Below are 18670 nucleotides of genomic sequence, written 5' to 3'. Positions count from 1 at the left end.
GCGAGCGGTGCTCGGCGCAGGATAGAAAGGGAGTGCGCGCCTGGGTCCCCCAGATCCCTGGGAGCCCGCGCCATGCTCCCGCCCCTGCCCATCCCCGGCCGCGCTGTCAGTCTCCATTAGCGCTAACAGGCTCCAGACGGAGCGGGCCGGGCGCTGGGTTAATGCAATCGGCGCGTTACCTGGGGCGCAGGCTACATTACCAGCCCGGCCCCCGCCAGGCACGGCCAGAACCAGTCAGCCCGCGCCCTGCCGGCCGCCCCGCGCCTCCAGCTCTTCCCCGGCCCCGCCCGAACGCCACACGGCGGAGTCCAGCCCCAGCCCGCGCCCCAGAGCCTGCCAAGGCGGCGGCGGTCGGGGGCCGGCAGGGCGCAAGGCACCAGGGATCCCCTCGCCGCCGGACACGTGAGTGCGCCCTGAGCGCGGGACCGGGCTAGGTCTGCCCGGGAGGCCCGGGCCGAGACGCGCCAGCACAGGGCCAGCGAGTTTGTAGTGCAGTGACGTTAAGTGTTCGGGAAGGCTCCTGGGGCTGTTGAAGTGTCGCGGATCCGAGCTGGGGAGGGGGTCGGCACGCTGCCCTCAGTCTCGGTGAGTTCAATCCCAGCCATTTGGGGCAGGCGAGAGTGGGTGAACGAGGAAAAGTGCTGCAGGGTCTTCAGCCGCACCCAGAGGGCTGTCAGAAGAGGTCTCCAACTCTTGAGTTCCGGCGTGCCCCAACCTCTGTTTCCAAATTTTTCCAGCGGACGCGCGCCCTTTTCTGGGAACCCTGCGTCCGCTCAGCGCGCGCTCATCCCAGTGTCTAAGGCGCTCCCGGGTGGTCTTGGGAGTTGCAAGTAGGGAGGAACGGCCAGGTAACCACCTCTTTTCCCTTTATCCAAGCAGAGCCTCGGCGTGCCCCCAGGACTGCTAAAGTTCCTCTCGCCAGGCGCATCCATGCTTCTGGCGCGGATGAACCCGCAGGTGCAGCCCGAGAACAGCGCGGCGGACGCGGGTCCAGAGCAGCCCCTTCGGGCGCGCAAAACTGCGGAGCTGCTGGTGGTGAAGGAGCGCAACGGCGTCCAGTGCCTGCTGGCGCCCCGCGACGGCGACGCGCAGCCCCGGGAGACCTGGGGCAAGAAGATCGACTTCCTGCTGTCCGTAGTCGGCTTCGCAGTGGACCTGGCCAACGTGTGGCGCTTCCCCTACCTCTGCTACAAGAACGGCGGCGGTGAGTGCGGGGTTGGGCTGGGAATTTGAATTTGGGAGGTCCGCGGTCTGCAGCGGTGGCTGGGACAGGAGCTGGAATACACACGGAAGGGAGGCGAGGAGACAGGGGCAAATCCGGGGCGCAGAAAGAACTGGATAGGGCTAACAGGAAAAAAAAAAAAAAAAGGATTGGAGTCCTCTGGAAGCTCATTTTCCCGGGCTCTTTGCAGAGTACCTCGAGCTCATTCCAGCGGAAGTGTCAGGATTGGGCACCCTGGAAGCAAAACAGCGAAAGAGTGAAATGGAGGCATGACCCTAAAGTCATGATAGGGGCATGGATGGAAAGGACAGAATCTGGGGTGCCAGACTGGGTAGGGGAGCCTGACCTTTTGATGGTCTGCTGGAAGGGAGGTGGAGGTTCCAGGAGCTCTTGAAGGGGCACCAGAAGTGGGTGGGATTTGACAACAAGGCCCACAGTGACCCTAAATCTAGCACTTTGAGCCTGGGGGCAGGAACCTTTGGGTCAGGAGCAGTGGGAATACTTCGGTTTTCTGAAGGCACCTGGGGAGGCCCTGTGGTCTTGGGGATAGAAACACACAAGAAGAAGCCAGTATCAGAAAGAATGCCATTCTCAGGGAGCACAGCCCAGGTGGATCAGGCGAGTAGGTGCCAAGAACTGGCCTGGTCCTCAAGGCAGGAGGCCTAGATGATTGGGGTGAAACCTCTACCTCCTCAAGTTCTAGCCGCACTGCAGGGAGGAGTGGGAGAGGGGCCTGAAGAAGACTCCAGTGGAACAGCCGCACTCTCTCCCCCTTCTGCTGGGTGGTCCAATTGGCCACCTTCCTGAGAATGAGAGCCTAGAGATCACCTACAGCCAATCCAGGAAGAATAGCACAGAACCCCAGGCCAGGGAAGTGGCCTGGGAGTCAGGGTGCTGGCTCCCATGCCCTAGCTCCTTCCTGAGGGGCTTTGCTCCTGGGGTGCCCAGTCCTGCCACTTTTGCTGGGATGCAGAAGTACCCTGCAAAGAGTGTGGGAAAATAGACCTTTTGAGGAAGAAATTGGAGAAGGGGGACCCAGCTCTGAAAGCCTCTCTCTCTCCACTGGGCTGCACTGCTTGGTGGTAGCTGTGACTCTGGACTTAGGGGAGGTCAGAGGGAGGAAGGGCAAGAATTTGGAGCTGGGTAGAGAGAAAGCTCATGACCTGTTCACAGGCTCTAGGACTTACAACTCTTTGCTTCTATGTGTACTCTGGACACTTGCTTTGGGATGGGCAATACTTGGTGTTTGCAAAAAAGGAGTGGGGCCAGGCATGGTGGCTCATGCCTATAATCCTAGCACTTTGGGAGGACAAAGTGGGCAGATTGCCTGAGCTCAGGAGTTCAAGACTAGCCTGGGCAACATGGTGAGACCTCGTCTCTACTAAAAATACAAAAACTTAGCTGGGCGTAGTGGTGCACGCCTGTAATCCCAGCTACTCAGGAGGCTGAGGCAGGAGAATCACTTGAACTCGGGATGTGAAGGTTGCAATGAGCCGAGATCACACCACTGCACTCCAGCCTGGACCATGGGTGACAGAGCAAGACTCTGTCTCAAAAAAAAGGAGAGGGATCACCATAGAGCACAGGTGGCTCTGAGCAGAGGATGCTGAGTAAGAAAGCAGTTAGCTCTTCCAACGAGAAAGTTAACCCAAGGTTGGAGCTGACAGATGGAGGTTTGCGTCCACAGTCTCCCTGACACCTCCTGAGATGGGTCTGTCACTGTCAGATACTCTGAGGCCAGATAGCTGGGACAGCAGTCCTGAGCTTCAGGAGCATCTGAGGTCTAGGGCCTGATCCCTGGGGGAACAACTTGTGACTCTGCAGGCTCAATGTTTGTGTCTGGCCCTGGGATGGTCATGGGCAGAGAGAGAAATGTGAGAAAAGGAGAAGCTAATCCAGCGGTGAAACTTTCCCACCTTTGGCAGCTGTAGCCTCTCAAGCGTTACTGGGCAGGTTTAAGCATGGCTGTTTGGGCCCAGAAAGGGAGAAAATGCAGATTCTCTATATTTTTTAACAGGCAGGGAGATGATGAATGGGAGACCTTAAGACCCGCCATCCCGCCTGTCCTCAGTGACCGCCCCAGACTGCTTGTCTCTAGACAGTGGAAGGCTCTGTCATTAATCAGTAATATTTTTCTGGTTCCTCTTGGTGTGAGGCACAATGCTAGGCTCTGCAGGGGTCACGGTCACCAAGAGGCATGAACCACCACTTCTGCCTGCCAGGAGCTTTAATCACCCGAGTCTTTATTGTCATGCTGCTACAAGTTCTTCCCATTGCTCTATGTGTTTGTTGAAACTAAAAGCATCCAGATGGCCAATTTGACAAGTCAGCTAGATGGATATTCCAGGGCTTTCATTGACACTGTGTGCTCTTTAGTCATTGCCAGCAATGCAAATAAAGAGCACCTGTTGTATGCGGGGTACTATACCAGGTTCTTAGGATGCAAAATGGAGCAAACTTGTCACGAGTTCCAGTCTTTAGGTGAAGTTGGCTGAGGGCTCCTTCTCCCGGGCTTGCTAGCTCAAAACACAGCTCACTCCAAGTTGTTTGGTGGTTTGTCTCTTTGTGGGTCTGTCTCCCAAACAGGAAAAGGCACAATGAGGGCAGAGACTGTGACTTTTTAATCTCTGTATTTCTAGTGCCCAAGATAAGGCCTAGATCACAGGAATGTGGTAGAAGGTGCCCAAGAAACTGCCGTTGAATAAGTTAATGAAATGCTCCAAGCCCTCAGAGACCTCCAACCGTATTCAGAAACACTCACTGGTAACTAATAAAGTGAAGCCACATACAGCAGTGGGGCAGGGGCAGCCTATTCATTAGCGGTCTTAGCTGTGGGAGTCCTGGGTTCCAGTTTCTAGCTGTATGGCTTTGGCAAGTCTCCAAGCCTCAGTTTCCTCACTTGTCAAATGGAAATAATGGTGTTCAGCTCAGAACACTGTTGTGGGGACCAAATATAATAACTCATGGCGAGCCTGGCATGGATTGTGGCCTTAGGAAAGGTGGCTGCCGATTTTTGTTAATGTCATTATGATGATGTATAAAATGGATGGAGAGACAAGTGCTTTAGACAAATGCTCTAAAGGCCTGAGGAAGGGCTGCTTAGGAAGGGCTGGGAGGAGGTGGGCTGTGGCTGAAGCTCAGCTGCTCTGGATGGGGAGGGTGCAGACAAGCGGTGAGAAGGGAGGAGATCTCCAGCTGTGCGCCTGGGGCAGGAATGTACATGGAATCATCTCAGAGAACAGGAGTGCAGGCTGGCTGCAGGGCAAGCTGGGAGAGATAAGGGTGCAGGGGCAAGTTGGGGCCAGGCTGCAGAGGCCTTGAATGCCAGGCTAAGGGGTGGGGATATTATACCAGTGAATTTCCATTTCTAGTTAGGATGTTCACAGTTGGTGTCAGGGAGCAGTGCAGCCCTCCATCTCAGACTACGAGGTAACTCCTTCTCTCACTTACCCCTCATCCCTTCAGACGTGCTCAGCTAGCCCCCTCTGGGCTTTATCTCTGCGGAGGCCTCCTGGCTTCTCTGTATTTTTGTGGATCAATTCTCATCCAGTAATTCCCAAATTAGCCCCAGAGATGAGCGAGTGGTCAGGAAGGTGGGTCTTTGCAGTTGCAGAAGCAGCTGGAAGACTGGAATTTGAATCTGAGCTCTGCCTCTCACTGTGTGACCTCAGGCATAGTACAGCCCCTCTCTGAGCCTCAAGTTCCCAGCCACAGGTGAACGTGACCTGGGATAACACCACAAGATTTATTCCTTTCCAATACCGTGGCTCAGGGTTACACTGAAGCCAGGACTCACCTGGCCTGTTATTTAACAGCCCTCAGTGTGCTCTTCTGGTGCCAGTATTAACACTGTAACCTCTGCAATTCTGACTGTTCATGCTGGCTGAGAATGGAGGATGTTTTGAAATGATGAAGGTGGCAATGGTTTAGGCCCCTGGCTAATGTTTTCTGAATGAATTACTGGAAAAGATCAGCCTGTCTGAACATCTTCCCCATGGCCAGCTGCTGGGATGCACGGGCTGCGGGAGGCTTTGGGAGGGGAAAGCCACTCTCGGAAATTCCGGAGCTTTGTTCAGAACCTTCTCAAACAGCTGGTCTCCATGAGGAGGCAGTACCAGGCGGTGATTCTAGAGTTTCCCTTTGCACCTGTGCTCCTGGTCTGTGCTGGTCCCTGGGGAAGGGCAGGAAGATTGACTGGGTGCTCATGTTTGCCTTTCTTCCAGGGAAGTGGCCACTGTGAATTAACCTTTGCACATGGCTGCTTCTGTTCGAGTCCTGTCCTGAGGTCAGCTTAGAGCTGTGCATTGTAGAGAAATGTAGTCTTTAGGTTCAGGGTCTGAGTCTAACTTTTGCTAGAAAGGTAACGATAGACAAATCACTCACCTTTGCTGATCTGAGCTTCAGTTTCCTTACACAGAAGAGGAGAATAACCACAGCACCTTCTTGCAGGGTGAGATGGCATCAGAGACAATATATGTAAACTCCTTGAAATGATGTCACATAATAGGGGCTCCATAAATGTAGTCATTAGTATTTTGTTATTGTTCAATGATATTAACTGCATGCTAGAATTAGGAGTGGGGCAGGATCCTGATTTTGGAAGTAGCAGAATTCATCCTGAGATGAAATTGATAAAAGGAAAAAAGGAAATAAGGCTGGAAAGTAGCCCCACTTGGGTCTGGAGCCCAAGCATGATAGATTCAGGAATCAGGGGTTGGGCTTTGCTCCATTTCCTGACAGCCTAACCTTATCTCAAAATAGATCCTCACCTGGAAAATGGGGTTTATAATTCCTGCATGGGGTCCCATGACCTTCTGTGGTTCTGCGTCCCCAGCAGACTCTCTCCTCTCCCCAAGGAAGCTCAGAGTCTTAGGGACCCCCAGCCCTTTGGGAGCCCTTGTGGCCAAAATATCTGGGATCCTTAACATCAAGTATGAAGTAGTGGCTGCTACAGAGGTCAGGAGTCTCCAAACTCAGTGCTCTTACATCTGGCCTGGCTGCAGGAGGCCATCTACACCCCGGGCTTGCCAAGCCAGACACTGATTGTCAGCTCAGATGCACAATGAGCCAGCCAGCTGGTGTGGCACTCAGCTGACAAGTCTGTACACCCCTTGGCAGGAATGTGGTGCTCATCTGGGACTCTGATCTGAGGCCACTGGCATGGTTTGGCTTGTTACTCCAAGCTTGTCAAAAGGATCTGAAAGGGGCTGTTCCTGACAAGATTGGGATTTAATAGGGATAAATATTATATCCTGCCCTGCAGTCCCAAACCTAACTGCCTAAGTAAGGATTAGGCCACAGCACAAGTGGAAAAGGCCCCGGGGCTTTCATTAGCTGCATCCTTCATGTGAGTCACTGCTGAGATCCATTATTTAGCCAAAAAAAATTTACTAAATGCCTATCATATGCCAGGAATATGGAGATGAGCAAAAGAAAATCCTTGCTTTTAAGGGGCTCATGATCTGCTGCAGATCTCCTAAAAGTTTGTCATTTTCGATTCCACTATTGGAGGTATTAATCCCAAGTGAGGGAGGTGAGGTCCTGCTCCGTTATTTGTGGGTCATATTTCCCTCTGTGATGTAGTTCTGAGCAACCCAAACACTCTCTGATGTGTTTCTCTTAAAGAGACCAAGATGGAGGAAATGGAAACTAGAATCTTCACAGAGATTTTACTAAAGCCACAGCTTTATTAGGGAAAATCAAGTCCAGATCCTCCAAAGTGACCAGCAGATGGAGAATTACCACATGAGGAGGGGTAGCCCGGCGCCAGTTTCCCTGAATTCCACCCCCATTTTTCTACTTAGAGCAGCTGGGTTTAATCCATCAGGGGAGTGGGTGTGTTCCCTCAGTGGGCCTGTTTCCAGGTCTTTCACTCAACAACAACAATCAACACAGAAGACGTCTGTGACCACATGTTTGGGGGTTTCTCCCAGCACATCAGGCAAGTAATCAAGTCTGCAGCAGACACCAGCTGAGTGCCTCTGATTCAATTCAATTCCTGTGCTGTCTACCTGGAGATAGCATCAGATCCCACAGGTTGAGGCATTTCCACAAGAATGCCCCCCACTTCATGTTCCTATAATGAGCCCCAGGTTGTTTTACTGTGCTTCTGACCCACTGTCTATAAATCAGGGTTCCCCCTACCCCTTGCTTGGGTTTGATTAATTTGCTAGAGTGGTTCACAGAACTCAGAGGAACACTTTATTACATTTTCTGCTATGGTTTAGATATGGTTTGTTTGTCTCCACTAAAACTCCTGTTGAAGTTTGAACCCCAGTGTGGGAGTGTTGGGAGGAGGGGCCTAGTGAGAGGTGTTTGGGTCATGAGAGTGGATCCCTTATAAATAGATTAATGTCCTTTGGAGAGGGTAAGTGAGTTCTCACCCCACTCTCTTGGTTCCCCTCTTGCCATGTGATCTCTGTACCCCTGCTCCCCTTTCCTTTTTTGCCATGAGTGGAAGCAGCCAGAGGCCCTCACCAGATGCAGCTGCCCAACCTTGAACTTTCCAGCCACCAGAATGATGAGACATAAAAACCTCTTTTCTTTATAAATTCCCTAGCCTCAGGTATTCTGTTATAGCAATGCTAAGCAGACCAAGGCACTCCCTCACCTTCACCTTGGGTCCCTCCAGCTGAGGTCTTACCATAGCTCTGTGTACTATTATGATACCTATCTGTCTATCTATCCATCTGTCTATCTATTGATTTATTGTTCCTGGCTCAAAATACCAATAGCCCTTGTTGTAACACTGGGGCACTTTAGGCCTCAGGAAACAGAACCTCTCTCTCTTTGACCTTCTCCTGCCCTCCTTCCATCTGCTCCCTTGTCTCTCCAAGGCAGGATTTTTCCCTGGCCTTTCTTTCTTGGAGCTGGCAGTAACGAAATTCTCTGACCCACCTTTCTAATTGTGAGTCATAAAACCCCCATTTCAGAAGGAGTCCTGCCCCAGGCCCTGGGGGAAGGAATGCTGCACAGGGAGACCCAGAAGAATCTGAACAGACAGGTCTTGCTGGGCTTTCCCACTCAGCCTATTAGTATTACATCATACTCCATTCAATCATGGTGGCCAAACATGCCTATCCCATGACATCTCCATAGAAGGCCCAAGAGGACAGGGTTCAGAAGCTTCTAGAGAGCCAAACACATGGAGGTTCCTGAGTAGGAAATGTCTGAGGGGCCATCTCAGCTTCAGAACTCTTCTAGGGTCAGCTAAGGTTTGACCTGGCATATCCTGTCCCCCGCTCTGGATGGTGCTTCCATTCCCTAAATCTCTCCACTGCATGCATCCCCCTCCCACTACCTTCATGCCATCTTTCATGCAGCACTACCGGGCATTCTTTCTAGGTAACGGGGCTGGTTGTGGCCTGGGGGCATCCTTCGTCCTGCATTTGCTCATGGTCAGCACTCTTGTTTGCACACAAGAGTAGAGTAGCCACCCCCACTTGGGACAGGGACATGAGGATCCCAGAGCACTGCCGCAGAGTCCTGTGTGTGGCTTCCAGCCAGCGTTCGTGCTATGCTCCACAAAGGGCCCAGCCACCCTCCACCACACAAGACAGCCTTTACTTCCTGTTTCCAGTGGACAGAGCTGCTTCACATCTGCTCTTGAGTATAATGAAAAGACATGAGTCCCATTTACAGAGCACCCACTAAGTGCCTGGCCTCTGTCATCTCTAATTCTCACAGCAAACCAGTGACAAAGGTATTATTATCGCATTTACAAAGGGGGAGCTAAGGCTCAGAGAAAGTACATTTAGACAAGGTCACATAGCTATACATAGCAGGACTGAGGGACAGGATTATCTTTAGGTCCAGGCATGAAGGCCTGCCCTACCTCCATGCTTCAGAGAGCACAACCCTGCCCCCTTTCCATCTCATGGGAGCCAAGTGTGCCTGCCCACCCAGCACACTCCCCATCCGAATACCCCACCGCCCTCCAATACCCAGACGGTGGAATTCCCTGTCCAAACGGCCTCAGGCACCCTTCTGGGTCTACATGAACCTGTTGCTGGGTTCCCTCTTCTGTGGTGTGGGCTGTGCTCTGGGAGGTGGGGGTGTCTGCAAGGCAGGTGGACATAGCTTGGACACCTATGTGCAAGAGCCCTGACACGGCTAGATTGAGCTGGGAGGAAGTAGGGGCAGGGCAAACGGGTCTTCCCCTGTACCTCCACATTCCAGCCTGGAGCTCCAAGAGCTGAGAATTCCGACCTTGAACTTTATAATAGAACTATTACAAAGGTCTCTTTGTCAAAGTAGAAAGCCAGAACATGTTTTATTTAACAGTTGTTGATTTGTCACCTTTAAATGTGTTGAAGTGTGGGCAGCCCTGTCTGCTGACTAAAGTTTCACCTTCTCCTGCATCCCAATGCCTACTGTGCTGTTAGGGCACCCTTGGGGTATTGGAGAAGGGGGACAAATCTAGCTTCCCTAAGCGTGGACCAAGGTTTTCTTGGGGGCTCTGGTGCATGACACCAGCAGTGACAGCCTGTAGCTGAGCTGTGTGTATCAAGGGAACTATTCTGTGGATTGGCACTTCTTGCATATATCAGGGTGTGGCCAGAATTCACAGTTTGAGGAATCCTGTCCTCAACAAACTAGGTGCCAAGGGACCCTCTCTCCTTCTTGAAGCTCCTCTTTGACCACACTCCCTCCACCTCCCCCGAGATGCCCAGCAGATCTTGACCACTGCACCCCTCACTGAACCCCTCCTCCAGGCTTTCCAGCCCTCTACCTGGGGTCCTCCTCACCTGCTGGGGGCTGCTCCAGCACATCCCACTCTAAACCTAATGACCCCGGGGCTTCCCTTCCTGGGTACTTGGCATTTGCACAGAGGCTTCCAGAGCCCTTCTGTACCCAGAAGTTTCTCTCTAACAGTGGGATGGGAGGCAGTGTGGTTGGGCCAGAGGTGATGGGACTACTGCTTTTCTTACCAAATTCATCCAAAGGCCACTGCTCAGAGTTTCTTTCATGATTGACAGTTCTTTTTCTCATGTGGTTGTGTGAGTGTGTCGACATGCAAAAGTGTGTGTCCATTTGCATGAGTATGCACGGGTGTGCATTTGTGTGCATGCATGTGGTTTTTGGAGACTCCCAGGCACTGGGCACTGAGCCCATCATGAGGCACGCCCTGCCTGTGTTTTTCCAGGTCTGCCCTCACCAGCCCAGCACCCATGCAGCCAGGGCATTCCAAGATAAGATTCTGGCCTTGCAGTTCTGAGACTCTCGGACCCTGTGTGAGGCTGGTTGCAGCTGGCACTGCCACACATAGAGATGGAGCAGGACCACACGAGCATGCCAGTTACAAGCCTTGCAGAGCAGTAATTTTTAGGGGGGTTGCAACCAGCCTCGGTTTCCAGAGAACCACTGCAGAGCTGTTTATAAAAGAGGCAACTTCAGTTGACTTCACTCATCCCTGGAGCTCCTTCCTGACTCTTCAACCTGAAGAGTTTACTTCTGCAAGAGGAGAAGGAAACTCTCCCAGGTTTCCTTCTGCAAGAGGCCTTGGGCAAGCTAGCTGTCCTCTTTTAGAATAAGGCACTGGCCACGGGTAGCTGGCTGTTTTTTCATTCCTACTTAGCCATTTCACCACTCTTTGGTCTTCTTAATCCGTTTCCACCTGAATGAAGCTTTGGCTGGCCCACATCAAATGCGCTCACAGAGAAGAGCCGCAGGCACATGCAGACCCATCATCTTCCCTCCTTTTCTCACGTTGCTGTGCCTCCCAGCCAGTAGAGGAAGAATAACTCTGAACTGGGCAGTTTACCTATGTGTTGGCAGTGCCACCCAGAGGTTTAGAGTTGAGGAAACTGGCCAAAGTGAGACACCTGGTTAACTGGCTGATGTTGCTTTTCCCCTTCCTTGGCCATGCAGCAGAGTATTGAGTCGCCAGGGGCAACCCACAGTGGCGAGGTCTGAGCAGTGACTCGGTCTGAGCAGTGACTCCTGGCTTTTTCCTTCCCCATGTTCCCTTGGGCCACTGACTTCCATCTTCAGGCTTATCAAAGAGTTTTTGTTTATTTGTTGGTTTTGTTTTCTTCTCTCTTTCTCTCTCTAAATCTTTTTTTGAGTCAGCATCTCACTCTGTCACCCAGGCTGTAGGGCAGTGGCATGATCATAACTCACCGAGCCTCAAACTCTGATGCCCAGGCTGTTCTTGAGTTCCTGGGCTCAAGTAAGCCTCCTGCCTCGGCCTCCCTAAGTGCTGGGACTGCAGGCATGAGCCACTGTGCCTGGCCCTATTAAACAGTTTAATACACCTGTCTAACTGCCTCTTGCCCTGGCTCTAGATCCTTAAGGGGAGTAGCAGTTGGCCACAAGGCAGAGTGGGGCTGAGACAGATTCAGGTTTGAAGCCAAGCTTCATACTTGCTAGCTGGACAAGCAACTTAACCTTTCTAAGCCTCAGTTTCCTCATCTGTAAAAGGGATTGTGGTAATTCTCTCTCAGGGGTGGTTTTAAATAAATAATTATGTAAAAACTTGTGTGCAGCTTGGCATATAACAGGTGCTCAACAAACGGTACTTGTTACTTTCACCAACCCCACTGCCTACCTCCATCTACATCAGCACACCAGCACCACCATTACTGTCAGCAATGTGCATAGGGACATGAGTCAGGTGGCAAACCAGCCTTCTCTATGTGGGAGAGGGAGAAACGAAGAGAATGAAAGGAAGAAATGAGGAAGGGGAGAAATGGCACGTGGCCACTCCAGAGACTTCCAGCCTGGAGCAGTGGCTGTAGCATTGGGCCAGCCTATGACCAATAGACCAGATGGCTTAGCTGGTCCCAGATCCCCCATTTCAGAACAACCTACCCTCTGATCCGATTCAGGCTCATGTTCTTCATCTAGGCTGGAATGTTCTGGAATCTGTGGGGCATGTTGGAAACAGCTCTGGAGCTTTTGAGCCAGGCAGACCTGGACCCAAATCCTAGATCCACAACTTACCAGCAGGATAAGGTCAGTCAGGTCACTTAATTTCTCCAACCCTCAGTTTCCTCATCTGAAAAATGGGTATAGCAGTTGCTATATCAGAGGGTTTCTGGGTAGTGTAAGTGGGATCAAGCCCAGGTCCTGCTTGATACACAGGAGATGTTCATTTCCCAGTAGTTTTACCTTTTCCCCCTTTCTGCCCTGCCCCCCACCACTGATTCATCTTCTACTCACAAGGGACTGGGTCTGTCAGCATTAGGGCAAACACTTCATGCTTCCTACTTAGGAGAGGCGCCCTGAGAAACAAGTGGAGACTGATAGTCTGAGTAGCTGAGTGAGTTTGACCCTAGGTATCATGTGACTTTGCCACAGTTCTTTGCTATCTTGAAAACTTAGTTTCCACATCTGTAAAATGGAAATAATAATGATCTTTGATCTTTGTGGTGAGGATTGAGTCATCATTCTCAGCAAACTATCGCAAGGACAAAAAACCAAACACTGCATGGTCTCACTCATAGGTGGGAATTGAACAATGAGAACACACGGACACAGGAAGGGGAACATCACACTCCGGGGACTGTTGTGGGGTGGGGGGAGGGGGAGGGATAGCATTAGGAGATATACCTAATGCTAAATGACGAGTTAATGGGTGCAGCACACCAACATGGCACATGGATACATAAGTAACAAACCTGCACGTTGTGCACATGTACCCTAAAACTTAAAGTACAATAATAAAAAAAAAAATTAAAAAAAAAAAAAAGGAAGTGCTTGGAGCTCAGAAGGGGACGAGCAAGTGTGAGCTGCTGGTGTCTATTGTTAATATTGCTAATGTTACCATTGTTAAAGTATTTCCTGTTTTCTTGATGTGGGTAGGTCAGAGAGTATTTGGTTTCCAGGGTTACAACACCTTAGCTAAAGGCCAGTGGTAATAGGAGTTTAGATCTGGCCTGGCCACCTCCAGCTGTGTGTGGAAAGGAGCTGGTGTTTTGCTTTGGGCACGCTTGCAAGCTGGGGCTCATATGACATGTGTCCCAGTGAGTCGCCTCGCAGAGTCAGAACCCACTAAGCACATCCCAGGCTGCCAGGGTGTACTGAGAATTGTCTCCACAACTCAGACGAGTCTAAGTCCACCAGGAATTCTCCCAGGAATGAATTGCTGCCTGGTGCCCAGGGACCCCATCAAGTTTCTGTGATGTTCTGAGTGGGTAACTTCCCTGGTCAGAGACTTGAACCTCTGCCCCTTTGCTTCAGCCGCCTGTAACAGTGGGGACCTAGTGGGTCGCAAGGCCGGAATGTGAATCCGGCTTCCATCACCTACCAGCAGCACCAACAGGAGCCATTAGACTCCCTTCTCTGCCCCTCAGCTTGCCCTGGGGGTACGTAATGACCCTGACTGGTTATTATGTTTGCAGGCTGTTGTGAAACTCTAAGAAGAATCCAGTGAGATCATGTTTGGGAAAGCCACATGCAACCCTATGTGATAGGATACCAACAAAATTAGAAACTCCGTCATGTAAATTTAGGCACTGTCTCTTTTTCTCTGGTCTCAATTTTCTTGCCTGTAAAAGGAAGGGTTTGGGTTAGATTGGCATTCCCAGAGTGATGATTCATAAAAGAAGAAGTTCAGTGTTTAAATAAATCTAGTAAAGGCTACACCTGTGATCCCCCTCCTGGCACATCACAGCATGCACTTGTGTATCAAAGACTAGGAGAAGCCTGCAAGAAGCAAACCTATTTTGCTTTGCTTAACCTAGATTTTACTAATTTGACCACAGAACCTCACTATTATGGTTATGATTATTACTACCACAAATATTCTTAATATTATGATGATCAGTATTGATTGCTGTGCGTCACCTTTGGAAACAGCCAGCTGAGCAGATGCCCGGGATCTTTGCAGCTCTTGCAGACATGGATCCAAGACTGGGAGGGGCAGGGGTCTGTCAGGTCACACTCTGCCCCTGTGTCCTCCAGGTGCCTTCTTGATCCCGTACACACTGTTCCTTATCATCGCGGGGATGCCCCTGTTCTACATGGAGCTGGCTCTGGGACAGTACAACCGGGAGGGGGCTGCCACCGTGTGGAAAATCTGCCCATTCTTCAAAGGTAAAGAAGGGGTGGGAGGAAGTTTCACAGTTGTTCATAAAGGCTTCCCTGTTGCCCTTGGGGAATCTGCTCCAGTGGTGAGATCTAAGGTAGACTTCCTGTCATGTGGGATTCACAAGTATTGACAAGGTCAACAGTGTCCCCCATTCCAAGTTACATGGAGAGCATTCAGTGTGTTGGGAATAGCATTAGCATAGAAATTCTGGAAACCCGGGTTCTAATCCAGCTTACCTGCTGAGTGACCAGAGAGTCTGTTTCCTGTATGGGAAATTTTTACATAAGTATCAGAAGTACCCAGCACATACACCACTACTCTCTCGTTTTGCTCCCATGGCAGACATTAGAAGTTGATCATGGATCTTTTTGAGCCCAGCCAGAAAGCTGATTCAAAATCCTTAGTACAATAGCCACAACTAGTTGATTGCAGCTGAAATATAACATGAAGCCTACTGGCATTTGGGACTAAGAACACATCTGCAGAAAGTAGCCAGAGCAACTGCTATTTCTTGGCCCCTATACAGCTGGGAGAAGGGCATGGAGGAAGAGTTAGTCTCTCCCAAGCACTGGTTGGAGAACTGGGCACAGATGGCAACGAGGGCCAGTGTGACTCCCATGAGCCTCTTCTCAGCTGGCATGTGTCTCCTAAGTACCTCCTGTGTACTCAGTCCTGTGGGAGATACAGCTGGTGCAAGAGTCTTATGAGACATGTGCATTTGTTACTTTTTTTGTTGTTAATTGTCAGAAATTCAACTCAAACTGGCTTCAGTATAAAAGAGAATTGACTTCAGTTACAGTAAAGTCCAAGGATTGGCTTCAGGTATAGATAGATCCAGATGCCCAAATAATGTTGTCTGGAATCTGTCACTCTTTTTGTGTTTCAGATCTGTTGTTTTCTGTTGGCATCAGTCTCAGGTAAATTCTTCTCAAGTACCTGCAAAGATGGCCATCAGCAACCCCAGGCTTAAATTTTACCAAGTTTAAATTTTACCAAAAGCAAACGAGTAAACAAACAAAAACCCTTATAGAGTCATAGCTTCCTTAAAGGTCCCAGAGAAGATTCTCATTGGTTTAACTTGAGTCATATGCCCATCTACTAACCAATCACTGTGGCTGTGAGGAAGCAGTGCTCTGATTGGCCAGGCATACATCTCATGATGGAGGAAGAGTGGGGAGTAGCCTCACCCACACCTCACAGGCTAATCATATCTTAAGGCTAATTCCTTAAAAAGCAATGTTGGGCAGGTAAACAATACATCTACCCTAGAAAAAAGCTATAGAACTACCCCTAAAGGAGCTTGTGATACATTGAGGAACACGATACTGGCACCCGAAGCAGGTGGTTGAGAGTAGGACACAAAAAGCACACAGGGCTGAAGTTCCAATCAGGGAGTGCTTGCTTGGGTTTCCCCAGAAGCAGTTCAGAGACAAGGATGTAAGTGTAAGGAGTTAGTGTGGGAAGTGATCCTTAGGAAGCAGCAACTGGGGATAGGGAAGGGGAGGCAGCCATAAAGGGTGTGCACCAAGTCAGTGCCACCCTGGGCAGGGAGCTCAGTCCCATCAGGGGAGACTGTGAACACCCTTCAGTGTTATCCTGCCCAGGGGATGAGGGAGCTGGATACTCACAATCCAGCTCCTAACATGGCTGCCCACTGGGGGCAAGAAGGTGGTGAGTGAGCAGGGGAGCTCCAGTGGAAAGAGAGAGCTCTCGGGCAAAGAGATGGCAGGGGCCTATGGACTCTGGCAATCTGCTAGAGCGCGTTTCCTCAATCCCCGGGCCACGGACCAATAACCGTGCAGTCGGTGGCCTGTTAGGAACTGGCCCACACAGCAGAAGGTGAGCAGTGGGTAAGTGAAGCTTCATCTGTATTTACAGCTGCTCCCCATCGCTCGCATGACCGCCTGAGCTCCGCCTCCTGTCAGATCAGCCGTGGCACTAGATTCTCATATGAGCGCAACCCCTACTGTGAACTGCGCATGAGAGGGATCTAGGTTGTGTGCTCCTTGTGAGAACCTAACTAACGCCTGATGACCTGAGGTGGAACGGTTTCATCTTGAAACTACCCCCACCCCAAAATCTGTGGAAAGATTGTCTTCCATGCAACTGGTCCCTAGTGCTGAAAAGGTTGGGGACCGCTGTCCTGCAGGAAACGAGAGGCAGAGGGAATGGGAGTGCAGTGGTGGAGCCACACCCAAGGAGAGGTGGCTGTGGGGCTGGGCCTGGGAGACTCCTGCCTTACCCCCTGTCCCCGCCCAGGCGTTGGCTATGCTGTCATCCTGATCGCCCTGTACGTTGGCTTCTACTACAACGTCATCATCGCCTGGTCACTCTACTACCTCTTCTCCTCCTTCACCCTCAACCTGCCCTGGACCGACTGTGGCCACACCTGGAACAGCCCCAACTGTACTGACCCCAAGCTCCTCAATGGCTCCGTGCTTGGCAACCACACCAAGTACTCCAAGTACAAGTTCACGCCAGCAGCCGAGTTTTATGAGTAAGTCACAGACCCCTTGTGCTGGGCCTGTTGAGGCCAGTGCTTGGTATGACCTGAGCCAAACTCTAAGGAAAGTCACAGACCAAGGAGACACATGCCGTCAGGATATTAATGTTTACTGAGCAGCCACTGGCCTGATGCTGGGTGAGGGGCTGAGGACACAGCCACGGTCGAGGTAGTTGGAGGAGCTTGCGTTCTGGGGCAGGGAAGTGGAGGCAGGCAAGATAATACACAAATAAACAGGTAAGGGTGTGAGAATGTTTTAGAGTGTGTGTGTGCCCTTCAGGGAATGCAACATTTTCTGGGGTGTGTAACTGCTCTTAAAGAACTGAAACCAGGTATGTGGAAAAAATTAATCATGGAGGGAAAAGAACGGTTGCGTGGGTAGTCAGGGAAGGCCTCTCTGAGGAGGTGACATAGGAACTGATGATGTCAGAAAAGGGAAGAGCTGGGGCTCCAGGGCAGGTGATGAGCTGCAGGTTGAACCCAACTTGATTTGACCCTGAAGCTGTAGTCTGACTCACCCTGGGCTGCTGTCCTTCTGGAGTTCCCATGGGGGAACGTAATCAGAGCTTGGAGAAAATTCAAGAAGCGGGAAGCAGGCCAGCTGTATGCAGCTCTGAGAAATTATTTGGACCATGTGTGCACGAGAAGCACTGGCCGTTGGTGCAAGACAGAATATCATTTAAAAAAAGAAACTTTTATGTTGAAATACCGTTATACATTAAAAGTGGTAAAAATAGTGCATATACCCATCACCCAGTTTCCCCTAATGTTGACAACTTACATAAACATGGTACGAGTTTGAAACCAGAAAATTAACATTGATAACACTGTTAGCTAACAAGCTGCAGACCTTACTTGAATTTCACCAATTTTCCCACTCATGTTCTTTTCAGGTATTTAGTTGCCATGTTTCTTTAATCTTCTCCAATCTTTGCTCTTCCTTGATTTTCATGACCTTGACACTTGAAAAGTATGGCCAGTTACTTTGTGAAATATTGATTTGAGTTTGTTTGTTGTTTTCTCATAATTAAACTGTGGTTATGCATTTTGGCAAGATTACCCTAGAAATGATGCTGTGCCCTCCTCAGTGCATTCCATCAGGGGGTGGGGAGACATGCTGTCAATGTCTTGTTACTTGTGATGTTAACCTTGTACACTTGGTTAAGGTGGAGACTGCCAGCTTCCTCCTGTGTAGAGAAAGTTATTTTCCTTTTTTAAGTAATGTGTCTTTTAAGGACATAGACTGAGTTTATGCAAATGTCTTGATTCTCATCATACTTTTGTCCACATTTCTTAGCATTCGTTGATGATTCTTGCAAGTAAGGACTATTACCATAATGTTTATCTAGTTATAATTTCCTATTTCCATCATTTCTTCTATTTTATTTTATTTTATTGTTTTTTGAGACAGAGTCTCGGTCTGTTGCCCAGGCTGGAGTGCAGTGGTGCCATCTTGGCTCACTGCAACCTCCACTTCCCACATTTAAATGATTCTCCTACCTCAGCCTCCTGAGTAGCTGGGATTACAAGTGTGCACCACCACGCCTGGCTAATTTTTGTATTTTTAATAGAGATGGGGTTTCACCATGTTGGCCAGGCTGGTCTTGAACTCCTGGCCTCAGGTGATCCACCCATTTTGGCCTCCCAAAGTGCTGGGATTACAGGCGTGAGCCACCACCCCCAGCCTATCATTCCTTCTAGATTAGTTGGAATTCTTCTTTAAGGAAGAATTGTCCCTTCTCCCCTGTTTATTTATTTTTTCAGTTATTCATTTATATCAGTATGGGCTCCTGGAGATTTATTTTATTCTGTAGTCTTAATTCATTACTATTATTGTTGTTGTTATTATTATTATTTATTTCAACTTTCATTTTAGATTCGGGGGTACACAAGCTGGTTGTTACATGGGTAC

The 18670-nt window shown here is 50.1% G+C and overlaps 1 protein-coding gene across 2 annotated transcripts in view; it reads left to right on the top strand.

The window, feature by feature from the left end:
- Positions 1–302: 302 nt before the first annotated feature.
- SLC6A2 (solute carrier family 6 member 2) overlaps positions 303–18670 on the top strand; it is a 50020-nt gene continuing 31652 nt past the window's right edge. Inside the window, exons 1-4 of one of the 2 annotated variants that reach the window (XM_003263060.2) lie at positions 303–402; positions 880–1204; positions 14129–14260; positions 16515–16752. In XM_003263060.2, coding sequence (XP_003263108.1) covers positions 931–1204; positions 14129–14260; positions 16515–16752 — 644 coding nt within the window. In that variant the 5' untranslated portion in view covers positions 303–402; positions 880–930. Of the gene's footprint in view, positions 403–879; positions 1205–14128; positions 14261–16514; positions 16753–18670 lie in introns of those variants that run through there. The other variant, XM_012504653.2, reaches the window with a different exon arrangement.

Source organism: Nomascus leucogenys, chromosome 2, assembly GCF_006542625.1.
Source record: "Nomascus leucogenys isolate Asia chromosome 2, Asia_NLE_v1, whole genome shotgun sequence".
Lineage (NCBI taxonomy): Eukaryota > Metazoa > Chordata > Mammalia > Primates > Hylobatidae > Nomascus > Nomascus leucogenys.
Note: the sequence above shows the minus strand (reverse complement) of the source record. Positions and strands in the feature narration are given on the sequence as shown.